The following is a 16,988-nucleotide window of genomic DNA, read 5'->3' on the forward strand; positions in this document are numbered from 1 at the left end:
TCGTATTATTATTAAGTCAGGATGAAAAGCAAATAAAATATGAACATCTATGAAGTATCATCTCCGTCCCTCGACACCAACACTCGTGTAATGCCGGTTGCTAATGGCAGATGGCTGCATATTCAGGCTCATTACAGCGGAATCCAGGACAAACTTACATTTTAACTAGAGAAACTCAGAATTTTAATAGCGACACTGTACCCATTGAATTCGAACTGGAAAAACACAAAATTTTTCGCCCAGGAGTGAAGCCGTCATCTAGACCCACCTATAGCTCTGTCATATTCTGGCATCAGAATAAACAAATGTAAGCTCTGACTAGTCATACCACTTTCCTGGGGCTCCAGAAGCTCCGCGGGTTTTAATTTGGTTGCTGTTCAATAAATTCAGAAACAATAACAAAGAAATAACACGATCTTCCTTGTGCGTTTAATTTGTTTGTCAATAGAAACTAGCTAAGTCTGCAGCGTGCAAAGGGTATTTTCAGAATTTTAGAAGAGGATTTATAATTATTCTGTGATACTGCCCCTCAGTAGCTGTTCATTTATTGTCAGACTCCTGCTCAGCCGAAATTTAGATGTCTTAGACGTATCAACTGTTTCTCTGCGGCGTTATTTAGCATTGCCATGACAACCCTCCCTGCGAGGCTAAATTAAGTGCTTTTAAACATTCCATTTGGATTAATATTAGCTAATATTCTATCATTTCATCTTATTTGCTGACTGTCCTTGCATACGGTGGCTGCGCACACAGTACCATTCTACAGTTGTTGTGGTCACTTCTATCACCGGCAAGTTCTGGGTTTACTTTTATGAAAAACAATATGGTTTGTTAGGAATTACAAAACTATAATCCTACCTGACGACATCTGGCAAGAGAGTAGTATGAAAAGGAAAAATCAATACAGTTTTGGCCCTTCATTTAAATCTTACAGTCACAAATGCTCCAAATTTTCCATTTGCCTTTACCATCTGGTAGGGTTTTCGGCATTTGAAATCCCTTATTGGGAATTTTCGATGTGGTCTCCAGGGAGTAAATTGACCAGACCTCAAAACTTGCATGTGAACATAGATATGCCGCCAGGACTGCATAGATTTTCCCGCTTGCTAAATGCTGATTAGTCGATTGAGATTTCAAAAGCGCCCCCCGTTTGTAAGGTTCTTGGAAAAATAGTCAAATCCAAGACAGCAGATCCAAGAAAGGCGGATTTCATGACGTCATCGGCATGTGACACCACAGGACAAAGAGAAAATGTTAATATCTTGTAAAGCAAAACGAGGATTACGTTGTACTATTGTGACGATTTTATCAGTGACAAATGGGCAAGCGCGACCTTTGCTTCTATTTTGGGGTGTTTGTTCTTGAGGAAGAATACGCTGGAAGAACTAAATTTCACAATTTAGTTCCTCGTGAGCAAATAAACCTAAAACCGATTTGCAAGTGGTGAATGCCGTACCCTGTTAAAAAAAGAGGTGGATTCCTGTTTGAGTTATTTATTGAGTTTTCAACGACAGACATTTTTTGAGTCTTCTTAATGAAAGTCTGTGTGTAGTTGATTATAATGAGGAGGAGGATGCCTGGAAATTTCCGACCCAGTCCCCCGCTTTTGCTCTTGAGATAAAAATACTTGTAGCGGTGCAGCTTATTCTTACATCTGGAGAAGATTTCAACGACTACAAACCCCTCTTCGAAATGTTTAGTACATCTATAGTCAATAATACAGGACGTGGCGACTTTTTTCATTAAAAGCAGCATGCAGAGTGCGTTATGTCAATTCAGTTTAACAAATAATTTCCTTGTTACCGCGCGTCTGTTCAGTAATAGATCACAGACGATGTCAAAATGGGACAAGAACAAAAACGTGCCACTCGAGCCGAAAGCGAGTGTCCCTGATGTCCTTACCCCCATTCTGAGGTCTTCTGTGATCTATTACTCCACAGACGCACGGAAACATGGAATCTACTTGCTTTATATAGTAAAGAAACAAAAAAGAATGTTAATGACGTCATCTCTTCGTTTGACCTCCAATAGATCATAAGAAAGAACCAATCAAAGTGCGCGAACAATTTGACTTATTATAGAATTAAAAATTACTTCACGAGCGCGCGTTAGATATGACCGTCGTCGACGTCGTCATCGTCATCATCAATTCCCTGATTTTTTCTTTGCAATACCACTAACCCGGTTTCCATGTGCGGGCTCTCTGATTTACCACACTGACTTAGGCAATCTGATAACCTACGCGGTAGTCAAATATTTTAAAAGTGGATAATATTACCGATTGCCAATGTTATTTCATTTTCGTTTGATCGCGCGTATCTTGTAAGGAGCAGGAAACTGAGTGATACTGAAAACTCCTTTCAAACTAGGAGGACAACCGTCTTCTGCAGGGACAAACGTAAACTTGTGAAACAACGATGATACAAACAAGAACAGCTTAACTTTGGCCAAGGCTTCGCCAGCACAGACTCGTCGTCCTGCTCCAAAAGGATAGAAGTTTCCTTGGTTGGTGACCACCTTGCCTTCAGGGTCAATATGACGGTATGGGTTGAACTCCCTAGGATTTTCCCAGCATTTGGGATTTAGATGTACCGCTTCCGTGTTAGCAAAGACAATGGTATCTTTGGGGATACGGTATCCGCAGAGCGTGGTGTCAGTGATCGTGACATGAGGCAATAAAAGGGGTCCCACGTTTCCGACCCGCAGTGTTTCTATTATCGTTGCCTGGATAAGAGGAAGATGAGGGCGATCGTCTAAGGAAGGGCTTCGGTTGCCAACTACTTCATCTAACTGTCGTTGAATGTCCTCTTGGTACTTTGGATAGTTAACAAGGTAGGCGATGACCCATTTCAATGTGGTGCTTGTGGTTTCGTAACCGGCAGCAAACATGACTTCGATGTCGTTAAGAAAGTAGTCATTAGACAGAAAAGCGCATCTTTCTTCGTCACTATTGAACCGGGCTTCATTCCTGGCACAAAGAAGGCTCGAAATGAAATCTTGAGCGGGTTGTGTTGGGTCAAAGTTGTCTTCTCGATCTTTCAAGAATTTACCAATTATGTCGAACATGCTAAAGAAAGGCTGGATAAATCGATCATAAGCCTTGATTGGAAGGTACTGTGTAAAGGGAAAGAAATCCAACATGGTAACTAAACGGGCTACATCGTCATTCTCCACAACATGAGCGCAAAGTTTCAAAAGTTTGGTCAAATCTGGGTGAGTGGTGTCATAGCCTTCCCCAAAGGTGATTCCGCAAATAACATCAGCAACACCACGCATCAAGCAATCTGCGGGATCAAAAGGTTTTTCACCTTGTTCTTCCATGAACTGGACCATTTTCTCTGCCTGGGCTGAAACTCGGCTTTCAATCAGAGGAATATTCGAGAGGTACTGACGCAAGGCTGTAGTGAAGAGTTTGCGATGAAACTTCCAGGCGGGCCCATAGTTACCGAACGCAATATCTTTACCTCCTAAAATCAAACATAACTCTGTCAGAAACCAAGGCTGAGTAAACGAAGCGTTTATCTTACACCCTATTGGCTAAAAAAAGTGATCGATGTTTATTTTCGTCGTAGTATTCGAACGCTATAATGGCCAAGATTTTCTCCCAAAAGTACAAAGGAAGGACCCTTTTTGAAACCTCGTTGCAACTATTTCAACCCTCTTCAGACCGGGTTTCGATTTGACCTTCTGAGACCAGGGGAGATTTGAAATAGTTAAAGCTGATAATGAAGCTAAAACTGTATCTTAGAGAGAGAGAAAGTTCCACGCGGCAAGAAATTCAAAAATTAATTTTTAAAAACATGCCGGTCAAAATGCGGTTTACATGGGAACATCAACATTCTTGACCAATGGCATACCCGAAAACCAAATATTGTTTTCAGATTAATTTTAGGAAAAGCCATGAAATGTGGAGTTCACTACTCTAATGCTTTAAAGCTCCAGGGGCCAGGCAAAAGAAAAGTGATCGGCCAATCTGTAAAGACTTGTTCAGGCTGTGGCGCATGGGCTGTTTGGACTTTACTTTATTAAAAAGCCTACGTACTAAAAATCAAAATTCTAAATACTAACTACTCACTTACTACACAAGTAGCAACGTCTTTCAGTTCTAAAGATGTTAAAATACGCCAATAGCATACCTAGGGTACGTCTCTTAACAGAGTAAGTCTGCGGTCTTCCAGCGTACTCGACAGATTTCTGTACCAGCATTTCCTTCACAGCCTCGGGAGTTGACGCCATTACGAACTTGTAACTTCCAAGTTTCAGTGAGAAAACACGGCCGTAGGTTGCGCTAAGACTGCAAAGTTAAAACAAGCATCCATTCAACCCTAGAACATGGCCGTCTTTTATTAACAGTGTTAGGGGATCGCCTTGTTATTCACACATTTGTAACCTGTTTATCTCTTCGTTTAATTTGTCACCGTCGGTTCTCCTGGGATTCTGCAGATTCTTAGGGACCCAAATGGCCACGAAGTTTTGTCAATAACAAACAAACATTTTCAAGCAATTTTTAGCCGCTGGCAAATTTCTATTTGAATCTTTTTGTATCTTTTTATTTCGGATGGGTGCCCCTGGGTTTCCCATCCGCACCACTTACGCTGGGGCGGTATCATGATGAAATTTTCAAAGGAACATATCCTTCGAGTGCCCCGGGTAGTAAACTGATGGGGCAATTCATGTATTACTGTACTTTACGGAGCTATTGGAAAAACCACGACGGAGACGTTGAAGCCGAAAACTTCTCCACACACTCATCTAAATAAGAATTACTTGATTATAAGCACTGAACTTGTTTCTTATCTTTAATGTATAATTAAGTGTGGCTCATGAGCCTCACTCAGCCTAGGCTGCCTGGTGTCTAGGCCCTGTCCACACTACGCCGAAGGAGTTTGAAAACGGCGTTTTTACTCTGAAAACGCATCAAATGTTTTCCGTCCAAACTACGCTGGAGGAATTTAAAAACGCAACAATCACCGATCATTTTAGATTTGTTTTTGAGGAAAACTCGATCAGGGAAATCACATGATTATTGTGGCGCCATTGTTTTCGAAAAGCTCCGTTTTCAAATTGTTTTCCGTCCACACGAAAACAAAAAGCCGGTGTTGTCAAATCCTCGCTTCGGTTTGAAGAGCGTTTTCGACGGACGGACGGTGACGGATTAGTGTGGACGGAAGGCCTAACCGTAGAACTAAAGCTGCGTTTTCAAACTTCTCCGGCGTACTGTGAGGACGCTGTCCGGGAATTTGAGCGTGAGCGCTTACAGTCAACTACCCTGGGTACCAGAGGTTTTTCTTGCGCGGTTTCCGGTGTCGGTCATGCGTTGCGCACCACAGAAAAAGAGAACAAAGGTTGGGACAACAGCCAATCAGAACGCTCTTAAAAATGCAAAGTCAGACTTTATATTTATGAATGATAAAAATAGACGGAACAAAGTTTGCAGTTTATAGATTCTGCGTGGGAGAAGAAATTGACGGGATTTCACAGCTTAGTTTGTGAACCCAGAGCGGAGTATATTTAATCCCTTTCCGGGAATTGTTATAAAGCCGGGATTGTCAATGCCATATTTTGCGATTGTCGATAAAAAGACGCCAATGCTTCCTGTGCGAGCTATTCAGAGACTAAGAGCATTGTCCTTAATAAGCGACTGTTTTGGCAACAAGGTTAATGTTCACAATGGGTTAACAAATTAATGTAATCCCTAACTTTTTAGTGGTTATGCTTCCAGGATTCCATATACCAAAATAAAATGTATTTCCGTCCATATTTGCCAGCACACAGTTAGGCTGGTTCCAGCTCAACTGACACAAACCCGATCTTCAGGTTAAACAGCCATTTGATTTCTATCAGAAAAAGACATCTAATCTAAATATAAACTAATTAGATCTCAATTCAGATTATACAACATCAATTCAAATGCCGGCACCGAATTAACACAAATTAATCGGCACTCGCAAAACCACAGAAATAACAAAAATGCTCCGAATATCTCGCTGTGAAATTGAGTTATTTCCGAAGCGAGCACAACTGTACATTCAGATGTAGCCATATTTAAACCTAAGCTAAAAAATAGGCAAAGAAAAAATACGATCTTGTTTTTCTTGTTTTTCTTTTTTTTTGACGGCACTCAATTTGCTTTTCTATTGCACAGTGTTCTTCAGTTTAATCAGTCTCCAGAACTCGACCGAGTGGAAGTCGCTTCGCGTCAACCTTTGAATCACACCAACGGTAGAAACACCCAAAAGGCATTTCTTATTGTCGGTCTTTGGTCTGCAAAGCTCACCCAAAATGTTTGTCGCTTTCTCCCATAACTCTATAAAATTTCTAGCCGTTGTTTGAGTTGTTACTCCCCAGAGTAAAGGCAACTCAACCACCTGCCGCTAAACATGTGTCTCTTCCTTACACTATCACCTTAATAAGCTGTTCCTTTAACTCTGATCGCGAGGCTAAATGACCAATACAGGTGATTTACCTCTAATGGCAGTATCATTAACTACCTAACAACAAATATCACCGGTTATACAAGTTCTACAAGTGAAGTGCGCAATCCATCTATGTTAGATTCGGCTGACTGATTCTGATTACATAATGCTCTCATAATAAGCGGTACAGGACAGATATTTATGGTATTTATGTATTTATGTATTTATTTGTTTTTATATTTTAAAATAGAAAGTATATTGTTGCCTTCAAAGAATTCCTCCCGATATAACGAAGATTGATTCAATGATCGGCAACATTCAATTCAAATTGCGCTCCGCACTGTACTTACCTTTGAAAAGCGTCTGTGAGTTTCTCCGCCTTGGCGTCGAGGGAAAACACATTCCCTAAAACGGGGAGAGTGGTTAAACGTGGACCAGGCGGCATGTTCCTGAACTCGTACATCACCATCAAGTAATGTAACATCAGCAACAAAAGCAATAGAAGAAGAACATTTCCCATGCTAAGAAAATTATAAATCGTGGCAAAAACCGGCGGCATGTTGAGTTGGTCGCCGGCAGTTAATAACGGAGTTGCCAAGGTGATTCACTAAAGTGTGACGGTCCAGTATAAGAGCCCGCCAGTCTTGCTCGAGATTCAGTCTGTCACGCAATCTCCGTAGCGTGACGAGTGCGTCAGGAACCGCTATGAGGGGTACATTGTGTGACATCCCGAGAAACGGCTGCGGATCCGGAGGACACTGCTCTTTGGGAACAACCGGAATTTTCTGTTGCTCCGTGATCGTGACTTTTAACTTCACATTTGGATTTATGGGACGGGTGAAAGGTATTTAACTGACAGTTATTATTTTTGCCATCGTTTCGCTTTCCATGTGACAAATTTTTCGTGCAGTTTCGAGCCCAACATAAGTGGACAGAGCAGGAGTTTCTCGAGGTCATCTCCTGACCAATCAAAAATCAAGCGAGAAACCTAAGAGCACAGACAAAACATTTTCAATGATAAGGAAGATAAAATAGTTAAGTTTCATTTTATAGCATCAATGCATTCTCGGCCGATAAAAATTCTCGACTGGCAATGAAAAACCGCGAACGATATTTAAACCATCTCTCGGCCAACTAGGAATCTCGTTTGAACAAATTTGAATTGTTTTCATCGGTTGTCCTCCGAAGTTTGTGGAGGTGCGGTGGTCTCACGGTTAAAGCACTCGCATCCGAGTCGAGCGGTGGAAGATAAAATACAAACAGAAACCAATCCATCAAACATCAGACATCCAAAGTCCCATCATATAAGATACAATGTTTTTTGATTTGTCTTTCGCTAGCAATTAGCACTACTGTATACATATCAAATGTCTTCCTGTGATTCAATTTTATTCAGATCGACAATACAGTATATACACACTACTTCATATTAAGTTAGATAAATCTTTCAGAGCATTGCGTTGAAAAACACTAGTACCGCATATTTGTCACGTATTTAGATTGCTTCCACTCTATGCTTGGCTAATCAAAGAGATGAGATGTAGAAATCAGAGAAGCCACGTGCCGACCACGTGCACGTGCGGACCACGTGCATGTGCACGTGCAGCTTTTGGCTAATTGATTGGCTGAAAGGTTTGGAAAACCAGCCGAAAGTTGCGACAAACGTTACTATTGTGGAAACGCTTAAGTGCGCTTCAACGTAATGAGTTTTGCGCATCCTGTTAGGGTAAACTCCTTTAACTAAACTCCCCCAAACCCGACCAAAACCGTTGCGCACAATGTCACACAATCGCTTTACCCACTTCTTGCCCAGAGGTGTTGCGTGACATTTCACTCAACAAGGCTATCAACTAAAGGACCGGACCCTTATTTTTTTGCTAGGTTGGGAGGCGCGGGGAGGTGGGAGGGGGGATGGCAGAGCAATTTCACCTAAAAAAGAATAATAACAACAACAATCCTGCACAGCAAAAACTGCTAAAAAATATCGCACAAGGGGGGCAATGGGAAAAAAGGAATTGAGCAAGGGCTTTCTACTATCCACCTCCAGTCTTTGAATTAAACACACAAACAAACAAACAAACAAACAAACACAAACAAATCTTGCAAAAGCTATTGCACACAATCTGAAGGTAACAAAAAATTTCATGCCCCAGAAAAGTGGCCAACCCCCACTCCCTGAAAAAAATAATGGTCCGTCCCTGATCAATGCAAATGTCATTAATTTGTAAACAACTATACTGTACAAGGAATTTTAACTTTAATAATAATTGGTCTGTTTTCGAAATCTGTACTCCAAATTGAAGCCCTTCATCTTCATTGTATTTCTAATTGCCCCACTGCCTTTTTGAAAAAGGTGCAGGGTTTATTAAATGTTGGCAATATCTAAGTTGCCTGATCTTATATTTCTAGGTAAACTTTTGTTTTTTAAAGTCAAACAATAGTGGTGAGAGAACATAAACAACACACTTCAAAAAATGTTACAGCATAACATGAGTGCAGGTAAGTGAGCTCACTTAACATTAACCTGTGTAAAAATTAACTTTATCCCCTGAAAACAAAGCTGTCTGAATTAAAAACTAGACTACTATGCAGTCTTACTGTTTAACCAACATTAGAGAATTCAACTGAGCTTTTAAAAAAACATAGCCAAGGATTTCTATACATGTAAGTCAGGAGTTTCATCAAGGGCCAAGCACCACGAAAATTGACCAGCTAAGAGGATGATTTTGCCTGCCTGGTTTGACCATCTACAGGGTAGGAGAAAGTTTTTCTTATAAAGAAGTTCGTTTCAAAAAGCTTTGCCCGCCTGTGTAAAAACTAGTAGTCCACCTGCTGAACCCGTTATTGAAATCCCTCCTGTAAATGCAGCTAGATCAATGTAAGAAGGTAAGTGAAGCCTTGGAGCCGAATGGCTCATAGCTACCAGAGCTTATCCCGGTTTCTGTAGCATGAAGCGGCTAGAAGTATTTCTACTCCCCCTGGACGGGATGCTAGTCCATCACAGGTCACTCCCCCGCAATTTGTTAGGTTTCCCCAACAATTTGCCGGTACCCATTTATACTCCTGGGTGGAGAGAGGCACTGTGAGAGTTAATATCTTGCCCAAGAACACAACACAGTATCTCCGGCCAGGGCTCGAACCCGGACCGCTCGCTCCGGGAACGAGCGCACTAACCATGAGGCCACCGCGCCTCCCAGATCAATGGAAACCTAACAAAAATGGTTCAACTGTGTAGATAAGTGCATGACATATTTATGTACCTGTATGACGGGAGCCATTAGAAAGTAACAAAATGGTGACAAAGAATTAGCTGTGGAAATCTTGCATTTCCAAGTTTGCAATAGATGGCTTAAATATTTTGTGAGGAAGATAGAATTTTTAGTTCACAAAGATTTCTGTTTGTTCAGTAAATTGATTGACAAAACTACTCCAGGCCTGCAATCACACATACAATTTTTAGCAGTTATAAACACGTGTACACACAAACAACGCACCTTTAAAATTAACAACAACAACAAAAACATTAGTTTCGGTTTACACATTTTTCTAGCTAGAACATGTATATAACAAGCACTTGCTTTGGCAGTTAGCATAGTTTTTTTTTTCCCTTCAGAAAATAATAAGTTTCCTTGCAAATGACTTGCCCCAAGGCTTGGATTTGTCATTCTTACCCTATGAATGAATCTTTCATTCAGCCCACGATTTTTAATGTCTTAGCTATTGTCGACGGCTTTTAATACACACTTGACTGTGTATGCAAAGGCAGCAAAGCCAATGATAACACAAATGTTCACCAGGGTACTACTGATAAGGCCATTGTTTCCATCTCTTGTTGCACCAGCCACCCCACCCTGACTGTTGATGTTGTTTTGTGTTGTGGTTCCTTCGCCTTCCCTGATCTCTCCTCTTTCTCTCATTTTCTCATGGATTTCCTGCCAAGTTGCACAAACACATGTCAGACAGAATAGACAACAACAGCAACAAAAAAATAAACCAAAACCACAATTTACGGCAAGAGAGTTGGAAAACTTAAAGGGCCCTACTCAGCCACACCGTTGTTTTTGTTTACATGTGAGAGTTTGGCTAATAATATTATATTTTATTCAGAGCATGTGAAAACGAAAGAAATCACTAAAGAATATTAAACATACTTTCAGGAACACAACTTACTGTAAAGCAATAAGATTTCGCTTCACCATGCAATTCAATAAGTTTGATGGCATCAAAAATGGCAGAGGCAAAAATGGCAGACTAGGGTCCTTCAATGGTTGAACTCACCTCTACAATATCGGGGAAAAGCTCACAGAAAATCTTATCTTTTAAGTTGAATGGTCCACTTCTTAGTGCCAGCTGTCGTTTCTGGAGTGTAATTGGTACATGTAAAAAAAACAACAACAAAACAAAACAATATCATGTTGAGGTCTGCTTGCTTGCTTGTTTACATTTATTTGTGTATTGTTTACATTGAGTATCCTGCAATGCACTCCAAAGAGAGCTTTTTACCGGACTGAGTTGACATGATGCAAATGCAAAACTATATAAATTGATGTAGGAATATAACCACACAGTATGAGACTACAGACCAACACTACATGTTCAGATACATGTATACACATGTTGTACATACGTGTAGTAACTGGCATCTCTGTATTGACTGAAAATTTCACATTTGGTAGTGAAATGAGCAAGGAGACAAAAAACCAGTACAAAACCTCTCACTGAGGTACATGACTTTGTACAGTGTAATTTAAATGAATGCTGTAGGTTCTCTTTTGGGTATACAAACCACTTTCATCCAAGTCAAACCAAACAAAGGTACATTGTGAACAGAGGACTTGACAACAACATTAACAATAATCAGTGGACAGTCACATTACCTGAAATTCTGAAGTGTCTATGCTGCCAAGGGTTGGAGATGTTTCCACCTGACAAAGTGAAATTATATACACAATATTTAAGAGTTAATGACATGAAACAGTGATGTCACAAGTCAAATGCTTCAGCAGTGGCAAGACAGACAGGCAGACAGACAGGCAGGTAAACAAACAGACAGACATGTACATGTACAGACAGGTAAACAGACACAAAACTGCAGACAGATAGAGAGGCAGACAGAGAAACAGATGGACAGAGACAGACAGACAGACAGACAGACAGACAGACAGACAAACAGATAAACAGAGATGAATGGGCAGACAGATACAGCAAAGGGAGACAAAGGGAGACAAACACAGTTGTACAAAAGCTGTAGACAGACAGACAGACAGACAGACGGACAGACGGACAGGACACAGATACATGTACATGCACAAGCAGGCAGACAACTGTACACAGACAAACAGATAAACAGACAGACAGACACAGACATTCTTTGTTACACAAAGCTCCAAAAAAGCCACGGTCAGTATTTGTTACATCACCCTAGCGAATGCAACTTCCAATAACTGCAAAATAGGATTAATGATCAACATACCATGAAACTCAATAGGCCTGTAAGAATAGTCGAGACTGACCATGCTGGATTCCAGGTGTCAGGATGAAAGTCACTTATTGACAAACACAACCTACAAACCAATGAAGGTACAAATTAGGCCACTTACATCAAAAAGACAAAAGTACATGTAACTACACAGGCCTTCTGATACACGTGTAGGGTGCCATTAAAAACACCAGAAATTATGCAAGGTTTTCAAGGCAGATTATGCGATAAAAGTGGACTATTATGCAAATTAAGCCAGTTTTTCCTGAGCTATTGCATACTGGTATTTCACAAGGTTTCATTAGGAAAAAAAAAAAAAACACTTTTGGGCCACTCCTAAGACAAATTGAAAAGATTGCAAATCATCTTGAAATGACCAGTAGATGCGGCATTTTTCCAGATGAATCGTTTTGTTCAAATTGTGTGATTTTTCATGAATTATGCGATTTTCCATGAATTGTGCAATGGAATGCATTTGAAGTCAATTGTGCAAAATCACACCATCGAGTAATAACAGAAGGCCTCACTACACTGCAACACTTAAATGAAAGTCTACATTCAAACTTAATGACTACTCTTCATCAAACAACTACCCCACTGATACAGCCACCTTTACACTGTAGTTACATGTATTATTTACAGGCACTCTTGAATGGCCCAAAGGAAATGCTTAGTCAGTCTTGTTCTTCCATTGCATTTTAAGAATCCCTTTAATATGAACACCACTTAATGTGACCACAATTTTGTAATAGCCCAAAGGTGGTGGAGTAATGGAATTCCACTGTGAACGAGTTCTGGTGGAATCCTGCCCAGCAAAGAACATCATGTCTGATTGGCATGATAGTCCAGAGAAAGTCGAAAGCACTGGGGGTTACATGTGTATCTGGAAACAACAAGAAATCCATCCAGAAAAAGTAACAATGAAACTCATTTTAAGTTCCATCATGTACATGTATAGAAACATGGTTGAGTGTCAGACCACTCAATTAAGTGCATTCAAATATAACAACAACAACAACAACAACAACAACAACAACAACAACAAAAAAAAAAATAATAATAATAATAATAATAATGCAGTCCTACTTACCTAGTGTTGACTTTAAACCGTCCATTAGGTGTGATCATAAATATTCTTGGTGGTTTAAAAGGAAAATCCTTGGGAAAAACTAGCTTGCCATGATAATATCCTCCTACAGGAATAATTCAAACAAAGCAGATGCTTCATAATTACTTGACTGCAGAGCCTGGTTACACATGTACATGGCAGTAACATGTTTCTCAAGGCGCACTCACGTGATGAGGAGACCATGTAAGAAAAAGGCCACGTACATGTACATGTAGATGTCGCCAAATATGTTACAAGTACAGGTTGTATGTTATCCTTTTCTAAAAAGTTCTCTGCTCAGTGCGGTAAAAAGAGTTGTGGATTTTAGTTCAAGAGAGAACCAGAATGGTCAACAGAAGACCTGGTAAACCTGCCATGTTTTCAAGCACCTTTACTTGCTGGCCAACCTCATTTCACTTCCTACTTCCTTCATGCAGTTAACAGTTACAGTGCAGCTCAGATATATGCGAACTACGCATACGCGTATTATACGAGCGTATTTTGTGTATACGTGTATGTTAATACGCGCACATATATGCGTATATACGCGCACATATATGCGTATATACGCGCACATGTGCGAGTATATACGCACGTATATGTCTCTTTGTTATGCATTCCCACAAGTTTCTTTATGTGAAGCAGTGTTTGTTAAACAAAGGACATTACATTTCTGGGAATGAAAAAGGTTTCAAAGCGAAATTTGCATGTTGTTAAAACGTCCTGCCGATCAATGAAAGCTATCAAATTTCGAGTTTTCGATTCACTTCGCAAATTCACCGACAAACTACCATTTATTATCACTTGATTGATCTTACGCTACCAAAAATGGGAAGAAAATTGAAACCGTTGCTTGAACTTCCTATTTTAACACGTGAACTTAATGTTTTTACAAGATAAGATCTGTGTTTCGGCACGTGTCTGCATGTCGTTTGCGAAATGTTTGTCTGAATAGGCCCTTTGCAGCTAAGCCATCACGTGACCTATTTTTCATAAAATTATGGGCTATAACCTAACGAATGCCAGAAATGGAAAAAGCATGTCGAAAATATCAAAATGGCCAAGTTTGAGGCCCCCATCATCAGAGAATGAGATTTTATGATGGTCTGAATTTTTGAAAGAATAAGAAGATTTGTATGGGAAAATGTTGCTGGAGAGCAAGACCTCACTCTCCATAAACATTTTCCATACAAATCCTCTAAATTTTCCGAAAATTCAAACTATGGTATAAACTTACTCGTTTTTTCCTGGGGCCTCAAACTTGGCCATTTTGGTATTTTCAATGCACTCTTTCCATTTCTGGCATTCTTTTAGTTATAGCCCATAATACAAAAATTTTTTAGGAAAAATTTGGTCACATGACTCCAGCTGCAAAGGGCCTATTAAGCGTTCTGAAGATCCTCGTCGCAAAAATGATATCTCCAGTTATATTTGACACAGATTATTCATTCAAATGGTAAAATAATCTTTCCTTGACGAAAAAATTGTTTATTAAAGTTTCTATGGTACGCCGCTCACATTTAGTTATTTTTTCTTCAAGGAAAAGTTCTGTGTTTCGGCATGCGTCAGCAAGTCGTTTGGAAAGTGTTTATTGTCTGAACCGTTCTGAAGATCTTCGTTGAAAAAATGACATCTCCGGTTTTATTTGACACAAATCGTTCATTCAAACGGTAAAATGCTCTTTCTTTAGCTAAATATTAGTTTATCAAAGTTTCTATGGCGTGCTGCCCACTTGTAGTAATTTTTTTCTTCAAGGAAAAGTTCCGTGTTTAAGCATGTGTCGGCAAGTCGCTTGCGAGATGGTTATGGTTTGAAGCGTTCCGAAGACCTTGCCGAAAAGATTATATCTCCGGTTATATTTGACACAAATCGTTCATTCAAACGGTAAAATGCTCTTTCTTCAGCCAAATAATTGTTTATCAAAGTTTCACTGGCGCGTCGCTCACGTTTAGTTATTTTTTCTTCGAGGAAAAGTTCTGTGTTTCGGCAAGTCGCTTGCAAGAATGTTTATTGTTTGAAGCGTTCTGAAGACCTTGTCGAGAAAAGAATATCTCCGGTTATATCTGACACAAACCGTTGCAAATGGTAAAATACTCTTTCCATGACGAAAGAATTGTTTACTGAAGTTTCTATGGTGTGCCGCTCACATTTTGTTATTTTTAATTTTCTTCAAGGAAAAGTTCTGTTTCGGCACACGTCTCCAAGTCGCGCGCTTGCTTGGACCGTGTTTACTTTGTGTCGAGAAAAAGTTCATTCGGATGTGTTTGCTCCATGAAGATGGGATTGTTGAAGCGTTTAGGTTCTGTTTGACAAAAAAGGGGCAAATTTTTAATTTAACGGCAAAATACTCTCTCTTTTAATTATATTCAGTCAGTTAATTTTCTGTCAAAAAAAGTGTTAGTTTCAGCCAATATTTTGCTAATAACTCTAGTCTGAAGGCATACGCGCGTATACAGTATACGCGTATTCAAAATAAAGAAAACTCTTTCTCGCTCTGTGGTAAGCAGTCAAGCCATTGAAAACAACAATGACTTGTTAAGAAAAGAAAAAACAATAGGTTAGCTCATATATACTAATCAGGCATACGCGTATATACTGTATACGTGTATGTGCGTATATCCATACGCGTATACGCGTATTGGGCTGACATGAATTACGTGTATATTTTGGTTTGGATATATCTGAGCTACACTGTACAATGTACATGTACCCTTTCTTTACTTTTCTTTCCCCATCTGTTTTGCATATGAAAGGAAAAGTTTCTGATTTTGTTATGGATCATTTTCCTTCTGGTCAAAAATGCCCTGCAAAACCATTTGAACTAAACTTCTTTACCCAAAAAATGTTCTGCTAGATGGTCAAACCAGGCAGGTACAATTGTTCTTGCAGCCGGACAATTAATTTTGCCCAGTGCATGGACCTTAATGAAACCCCTGTATAATATAGCTGGATTTTTTTCCCCAACTGAGCATGTTCTCATTAGCTACTTTAACGTCACATCTAACAATAAATTTATTAAAACTGTTTTCTACCAAAAGTCTTTGAGAAGGCAAGATTGCAAATCTGTGTTGTCAGAGGGTAACTGTGCCCTGTTACTCGCAAAATAATGTTGACTGCCAACCACCAATGTACATGAATTCTTTTACATGCAATTTCTATGTTGTGCTACATGTATATGACAAACCACTTACTGACTGTTCCCTCAGGAAACTAGTTCATTTTGATTCCCTCAAATCCAAATGTTCTCAATTTTCAGGAAACAAAATAAACTGTTTATCTCAGGAGTCGGTCAGTGTTAAAAAGCCGACAGCCGGCTTTAAGCATATCAACATGGAACACAGAAGACAAGCAGATGTCTTCATTACAGTACATGCACAATCAATTTGTTATTAAAAACCAAAGGACTTGAGAACTGAATATTCCGGAAAAGTTCCATATTCCCACAGTGAAGATTACACGATCTATTTTTACTAGTCTTATGACATTTAAATCAATTGTTGAAAACATTTTTCATTTGGAGTGTTTGTACCTGCGTAAGGTGTATTTTCTGGACCTCGAACGAGATAATGCCTGCAAAAGGACAGCAATAAAACAGCAGACGATTAGGAAACAGCAAAAAATAACATTGTGAATGAGTTGCTTGATAACAAAAATTGACTGATAACGAAAATAGCCCAAGGTTGGAAAACAAATCGTACAAACCATTCTAGTATATTCGACGGTAATGGAAGCGCTGTTATATACGGAACAGGATCTTTTACGATTCGTAAATAATCTTGTCGCAATCTCGAAGCTGCTGTTGTATGTACGCGCTTATGGGATGCCATACAAACGCGATGAAACGCCAAACAGAAGCGACAAAATACGTACGCGAGAAACGCTCTTGTTGGCCGTTCTGGGTGAGTTCCTGCGCTCCTGCGCTGATGTGAGATTACAGCTGACCAAGGAAACAAAAAGGCGATATTTTGATAAGTTTTAAACGATT

General features: G+C 39.7%; 2 protein-coding genes across 3 annotated transcripts; both read right to left on the reverse strand.

Moving 5' to 3' along the window:
* Positions 1 to 867: 867 nt before the first annotated feature.
* LOC145481736 (steroid 17-alpha-hydroxylase/17,20 lyase-like) lies at positions 868 to 7,016 on the reverse strand. The gene is made up of 3 exons (XM_081460264.1): positions 6,767 to 7,016; positions 4,137 to 4,294; positions 868 to 3,467 (listed from the first exon to the last, which is right to left on the reverse strand). The coding sequence occupies exons 1-3, from the start codon at positions 6,973 to 6,975 to the stop codon at positions 2,296 to 2,298; spliced, it is 1,539 nt and encodes a 512-aa protein (XP_081316390.1). The 5' UTR covers positions 6,976 to 7,016; the 3' UTR covers positions 868 to 2,295.
* A 760-nt stretch (positions 7,017 to 7,776) lies between these two features.
* On the reverse strand, positions 7,777 to 16,984 carry LOC145481734 (ubiquitin-conjugating enzyme E2 J2-like). 2 transcript variants are annotated; one of them, XM_081460262.1, is made up of 8 exons: positions 16,706 to 16,908; positions 16,533 to 16,573; positions 12,986 to 13,088; positions 11,890 to 11,980; positions 11,294 to 11,341; positions 10,695 to 10,775; positions 10,088 to 10,348; positions 7,777 to 9,163 (listed from the first exon to the last, which is right to left on the reverse strand). In XM_081460262.1, exons 1-7 carry the CDS (start codon positions 16,828 to 16,830, stop codon positions 10,130 to 10,132), a joined length of 708 nt encoding a protein of 235 aa, XP_081316388.1. In that variant the 5' UTR covers positions 16,831 to 16,908; the 3' UTR covers positions 7,777 to 9,163; positions 10,088 to 10,129. The 2 variants fall into 2 exon arrangements, with proteins under 2 accessions (XP_081316388.1, XP_081316389.1); XM_081460263.1 differs by having other exon boundaries at positions 7,777 to 10,348; positions 16,706 to 16,984.
* Between the last annotated feature and the right edge of the window lie 4 nt (positions 16,985 to 16,988).

This window comes from Orbicella franksi, chromosome 3 (genome assembly GCF_964199315.1).
Source record: "Orbicella franksi chromosome 3, jaOrbFran1.1, whole genome shotgun sequence".
Taxonomy (NCBI): Eukaryota; Metazoa; Cnidaria; class Anthozoa; order Scleractinia; family Merulinidae; genus Orbicella; species Orbicella franksi.

What these genes read in the sequence shown, in the direction of transcription:
- LOC145481736 (XM_081460264.1), bottom strand. Translation starts at nt 6,975, where the DNA reads ATGCCGCCGGTTTTTGCCACGATTTATAATTTTCTTAGCATGGGAAAT. An exon ending in CTCACAGACGCTTTTCAAAG is followed by an intron (nt 4,295 to 6,766) that starts GTAAGTACAGTG and finishes TTAACTTTGCAG; the next exon opens with TCTTAGCGCAACCTACGGCC. An exon ending in TGTTAAGAGACGTACCCTAG is followed by an intron (nt 3,468 to 4,136) that starts GTATGCTATTGG and finishes GTTTGATTTTAG; the next exon opens with GAGGTAAAGATATTGCGTTC.
- LOC145481734 (XM_081460263.1), bottom strand. Translation starts at nt 16,830, where the DNA reads ATGGCATCCCATAAGCGCGTACATACAACAGCAGCTTCGAGATTGCGA. An exon ending in AGAAAATACACCTTACGCAG is followed by an intron (nt 13,089 to 16,532) that starts GTACAAACACTC and finishes TTATTCCTGTAG; the next exon opens with GAGGATATTATCATGGCAAG. An exon ending in TAGACACTTCAGAATTTCAG is followed by an intron (nt 10,776 to 11,293) that starts GTAATGTGACTG and finishes ATTACACTCCAG; the next exon opens with AAACGACAGCTGGCACTAAG.